This window comes from Aplysia californica, unplaced genomic scaffold, assembly GCF_000002075.1.
Source record: "Aplysia californica isolate F4 #8 unplaced genomic scaffold, AplCal3.0 scaffold00151, whole genome shotgun sequence".
Classification (NCBI taxonomy): domain Eukaryota; kingdom Metazoa; phylum Mollusca; class Gastropoda; order Aplysiida; family Aplysiidae; genus Aplysia; species Aplysia californica.
Window position 1 is genome coordinate 274,907 of NW_004797421.1, and position 6,402 is coordinate 281,308.

At 37.8% G+C, this 6,402-nt stretch overlaps 1 protein-coding gene across 1 annotated transcript in view; it reads right to left on the bottom strand.

Moving 5' to 3' along the window:
- LOC101856020 (serine-rich adhesin for platelets) overlaps positions 1–6,402 on the bottom strand; it is a gene marked incomplete in the record, with an annotated part of 327,208 nt that overhangs the window by 71,124 nt on the left and 249,682 nt on the right. The window contains 1 exon segment of the mRNA XM_013081912.2: positions 5,872–5,905. Coding sequence (XP_012937366.2) covers positions 5,872–5,905 — 34 coding nt within the window.

The window sequence follows — 6,402 nt, forward strand, 5'->3', positions numbered from 1 at the left end:
GAGAGAGAGAGAGAGAGAGAGAGAGAGAGAAACACAAAGTAGAGCACGGGGGCTTGGGAGGGGCGTAGGGGGTAATGCATAAAACCACTATGTACCAGCTTTAAGCTTTAGTTTTGGTCAAAATTGTATGGCTCTATTAGCTCAATTAGGTCAAATAAATGCTGAAGATTGGAGTTGTTGCTTGAGAGTAGGCCTAATATACTAAGAAAACAAGGAGAAATAATGACGATGTTTGTGTGAAAGACCACACCACACGAGTGCGCCCGCCATCCTCTGCTCCAAGACAACAAGAACAACTTTATTTGGTTGGAAAAAAATTGCATCAAAATTGAGACTGAGATGAAAATATGTGTCAAATCATGCACTCATAAATTTTTGTCATTATTGAGTTTTTTTATGTCAAATTAAAGCTTATTAATTTTTCTTGAGCTTTTCTATGAAATCGACACAAATTTACAAGTACGTGTATTAATTATTTGCTTATTACTTTCTTCTTCGCAGATTTGTGCTCAAAGAGTCATTTCAAAGTTAAAATAGTCCTTGGTATTCAGAGATCTATCACGATTTTGAAGGAATAATTTTTGGAAATATATATTAAGATAGAACCCCAAAAAAAGTATTTTTCACCCTCGACATGCTGTTTACATTACATAATAATCATATTCACTCCGACAAGCTGACTGCATTACGTAGTAATCCAATTCAAGACGAATATAATATATATGCAATTTGATAAGGTACTTACCAGTCCATAGTGCATTTCAATTGAAACCAAATGTTTGCTTTATCTCGTGGAGAACGTAATCCTCTTGAACCACATAACAAAACGTATTCACCCATTCATTCCTTTGAAAAATCATTACAGATTTGCCAAATCGTTCCAGAGCGCTTGCAAGATTGTAGCCTCAGAAAATTCTGGCAGCGAGACAGGCACTACGGCCAGCAGAGAACAATGTAGACAAATAGACAAAGCAGTACTACATTCAATAACACAATGATCCCCAGAAGAATAAGACGAGGAGACAAAGCTGTCCCCACAAGAATAATATATCATGGAATAATGTCTAACGATCTCTACTAACAGACGTCATGAAAAAGAAACACAAAACGAAGAAATATGATATGAAGGAATGAATTAATTAATGTATGAATAAATCCAAACAATGCAATATATTCCCCCTCAGAACAAGGGTAGACTAGTCAGTACAACAGCAGCAGTACAATAGTCACAGCTCTGAACAGTGCCAGATATGTCACTGGAACAACTACAGAACTAGGTCGATACAACGAGTTTAGTATCGAGTACAGTTTGAGTACTTGCTCTTGGTATATGAAATCTTAATGCTTAGTCTGCAAATTATAATGAGACTAATGTGATTTATAATAACAATGATGATGTTAATTATAATAGAATCTACTAATAATTGAGACAACATCTCTAATAATAATAATAATAATAATAATAATAATAATAATAATAATAATAATAATAATAATAATAATAATAATAATAATAATAATAATAATAATAATAATGATATCTCCAGAGAAACTCGTTATGATGATTTTTTCAGCAATATTTCCCGTATGAAAAGATAACTTAACTAAATCTTTTTCTTCACAGTCTCAATACATTTGGATCACCTCGAAAGTCAGAATTTTATATTTGTCAGGTTCAAAACAGTTACGTAATTTTTTAAAGACATCTAAGGAAAGGATTCTTGAAAAATAACCACGGCTATAGCAAATACAGCACACTACAAAATGGTTCATTTATCTATTTGTTATAGTGATATTAAAAACAAACAAACAAACAAAAAGAAAAATACACAAAAGGAAAATAACAATAGAAACGTCGTCAAAAGTCAAGGATGCAAAACCTATATTTTTGCATGTTTGATATTATTCCTAGAGAGCGATGTATCTCGTACACAAAAGGAAAAAGCAACGATTTTTCTAAAACATCAAAACAAAACCTGTTCATCTGCGTATATGGCCATGTCAATAAAATTGAGCTTTGATTGTTAATTATACCTATTTCTTAAGATAGAGCAAGCAATAGACAGACAGGGGGGAGAGAGAGAGAGAGAGAGAGAGAGAGAGAGAGAGAGAGAGAGAGAGAGAGAGAGAAAGAGAGAGAGAGAGAGAGAGAGAGAGAGAAGGGGGGGGGGGTAGAAGGAAGGGGGGGGGTGAGGGTGAGAACGAGCCAACATGCAGTGAAGAAGGAATGTCTACCTGTATCGACATCGAATCGATACCTGCTGCCTAGATCAACTCAAAATCCACACATAACTAACAATAGGCACAACAATATGGCAGAAAAGGACTTATTAAACAAAAGGGATCATTTACTACGACGTGTGGTCTGCGCCTTTTCGGCGTGCAGCCCGACTCGGATTACGATAATCCCTCCTAGCCCTGGGGCAGAGAGGCGAAGTTCCGGTTGCAGTACGGTCAGCTAAACCCGAGCGAGATAATCCCTCGAGCGCAGGTTCGGAGTGGGAGTGACCATTGTCCACTAGCTGAGGGTAACCCCGATTCCATTCAAGCCCTGATTTGAGCCAAACTATTAGTAAATAACCAAGATGTCAGCTCTTTTTCATGCTCATATCTCAGAAAAACTCTCCATGAACGAGACAGGGGGTAACAAGTGCTATAGACCCTTGGCATAAGACTGCTGATTGTACACATAGTTGTTAGTATTGTGCTCTTTTGAGTGATATATGAAAATGTAAAGACTCCATGATATGTAGGTAAAATTTACTGATTCGTTTGATTTTTAAGTCTTGAATTTCGACCCTTTGATTGATGCCACAGCCAATTTATTATGTAAATAGAGATTTATTATCTACTCTTGAAATTGAGCCTACAACTGTTCCAATATACAACAAAGGATCTTCAGTTGCAACAAATCATCTTGCTGGATGTATCCAAGGCTGGATTAGTAGAACGCACGAAAAAGGTGACTCATGGTCGACCCACATCTCATCCACATACTCCCCGTAAAAAATACAAAACAAACGCATGACGACGGACGCATTCTCCAAAATCAGTCAGCTGTTAAAAGAGTAGCCCTTCCCTTTTCTTGTGACACCCATACCTGAGGCTCATCATCTGTCACTGTTTTCCGGTTTCCGACATTGTTCTAATCACTCAGGATTGAATTAATTACACTTTACCCTTGTACGACTTGACCGAGCTGCTATTTTTGCAGTAATGTGTGGTGTAACCTTGCTCTGCCCCGTGCGAACTAAATACGATTAGCGCCAGCCAGTCTATTCTTGACTTAGTGAACTCAAAGACAGCTTTCTTTGGCGGTCACACGGTGGCAGAACTGGCCAACCCATCCCACTTCAAGGTGTATTATTACATCATTATCTCCGTTGGTTTTGTTATTGTTCAATTATCAGTATCATTATCATGTTTTTGTAATGCATATTTATATTACAAATGTGTATGTATGTGAGTGTGTATATACATATTATACATACGTACACACAATGTGAAATTGATATTGTATTCGTTCAACAAGGTTCAACACCCTTTGCAACTTTATAAGGTTAATAAAGAGGAGACACCTCTGAATTAAACACCCATCTCCGAATGGACCAATGGAAATTGGACGATACACCTAAAATGCCTGACCAAAGTACACAACTTTGGACTGATATGAGCCTCGAATCCCTGAACCTGCAATTTCACCATTACTGGTCCCGTAGCCTGACCACTAGAATATTAACGCCATAGTATATCCAGAGAGGGTTTACAGTAATATTACTGTAAACTCTCTGGTATATCACGTACATGTATTCAAAGAAATCATCAGAGGTGATCAAGGTCGATTAACCTTATTATTATTATTATCAAAAGAGGTTCACGGCGACGACAGTAAAAAAAGGACATATTTTAAACAAATATAAACATAATAATATATAAAAAGAACCAACCCAGTCGAAATTCCATAAAGAAAGCCGTGATGGATCGTTGCACTGTCTTACCATGTACTAACAAATGTTCTACAAACTTCAAGATCCCAAAATAAACCCGGGACTCTAGTAAATGTCGTGCGCACAACGAGCGGTCAGATTCTGGTGTCCACTACAAGCGGCCAGGGACCGCTGCACGGACATGGCGCCTGGGAGGTTGTTGGCGTGAATAAACAATGAGGCAAGTCTCTCTCTCTCTCTCTCTCTCTCTCTCTCTCTCTCTCTCTCTCTCTCTCTCTCTCTCTCTCTCTCTCTCTCTCTCTCTCTCTCTGTGTGTGTGTGTGTGTTTGTCTCTCTCTCTGTGCCGTCGTTAACTCATATGTGTTGTGATCTTGGGCCGACTTCGATCTATTTTTCTATGTAATGTTATCCCCCTTTCAAAGTAAAATAATATATATTTTTCAAGACATTGACCAATTTTAGGAATACTTATTATAAAACAATAAATCTTTATTTATTTGTTTATTTGATTATTTATAAATTTTAATTTCTGAAATTATTTACTTTTTTAAATTTTATTTATTTATTCATTTATTTGCTTTTCTATTTAAATTTTTTTAAAATTACAATTGCCATTATTATTATTATATATATATGTAATTTTAAAAAAATATATTTGGAAGGGGGGGGGGGGTGCACCGCGTTGGTTTTCTTATGAGACGCGTCTACTTATTTGAAAAAATAAATGAGTGCGGAACTTGCCTCTCCTAACACCTAACACCACCTTCAACCTGTCACATTTTTTGCCCAACACACACCGGTCTGGCACAACCGTGGACAGCCCTCTGGCGTGGAAAGAGTTAATGAATGTCTCCTTATGCTAGTCACGGGTTTACCTTCCGGCCTGCTCCGCGGTTTAATCACTGTATCATTGATGTAGGCGTGGTCTGTACGATGACAAGGTAAGCTTTGGAGGTCGTAACCGTGATGTTGTCGTTTATGGAAGACCAACAAAGTAACGAGAACCACCTCCTCTCCCCCCCAAAAAAGAAAAAAAAACCCTAGGAATTTGCCCTTTTTCAGGCTGTTACTGTCAGATGAATACGACTGCTGCTGCTGCTGCTGCTGCTGCTGCTGCTGCTGCTGCTGCTGCTGCTGCTACTACTACTACTACTACTACTACAACTGCCTCACCAGAGCACCCGCCAGCCACCTACGACCACATTTCTGAGCAATTATGAGATTGCAAATTATTTTAACAATTATGTGAACTTAAGTATCAATCAGTCAATCTTCCATCCAACTATATACAACAACAAGACACGCATGCGCAACGAACGCCGTTGAAGCGACATTCGCGTGTGTGGGACAAACAGACAAAGTGTATACAGCTGCAAACACTCAACACACTTCTCAGTAAAGCAACAACTCACCCCGCCCCCCACCCCTTCCCAAAAAGTCAAAAAATAAACAGCTGCACCAAAAGAAACAACAACAACAAAAACAACGACCACTGCGACGACAATAACGACACAACAACAACAACAACAACAACATTAGAAGCAGCAGCAGCAGTAACAGCAACAGCAACAACAAAAACAAATAAATCAGAATTAAAATATGTCGTCTATAAGAAAAACAATAGGCCTCATAATAATTCTTTTCTTAGTTTTGTATAATGAAGACCCTTTAACCGCCTTTTCCAAACAGAAACCACCAACACAAGCAGCTCCTGTCCATCCCAGTCCCCAAACACTCTTTTTTATCGCCTACTGCAAAACAAAGGCAACCGAATATAATTTTGAACAAAGATAAAGGCAAAAATGATGGGAGGGAATGGTGTGGAAGAGACTGTGGTTTTATGGATGTCCTTCAAGAAAATTAGTGTGGATTTGAACCCAATAAAAGCAATAAAATTATTTATTTCAAATGTCATCAAGCTTACCTGAGACCATTGAGGACCTCCTGCAGTCTGAGACCTGGTCAGAGGAAGAGAAAAAGAGTAAAAGGTCACGATAAAAACATCGTAAATGGACACACAAACGTTACAATTTAAATGGCAAAATGACAGGGAGCCTCGCTTTCAAATTTCAGGTTTTAAAATTCGGATAAAGGAAAAGTAACAAAACGGTATCACTTTTATTTTGTGACATCTGGTTTATGGTGTTTTGAAGTGTGGGTAGAGTTGAAAATGGAGAGTGGGGTAGGGACGGGTGAAGGGGGAGTTATTAAAAATTTGTTTAACAAGAACAAAGACTCCAGGGAAATTTAATATAATTTTCATCCTGATCTCCATCAGTCGTAGTATTTAGTTTCTGGATTACTGTAAGCAAAGAAGTCGCGAAATATTTTCTAAGCTGGTATCCAGAATCAAAATGAAGTCCTTTTCTATGAAGTATTGCGTCACTGTTTGGGTTTGTGTGTTGGGTCTGTATTTATTTATTTATTTATTCATTTATTTCCTTTTTCGTGGGGG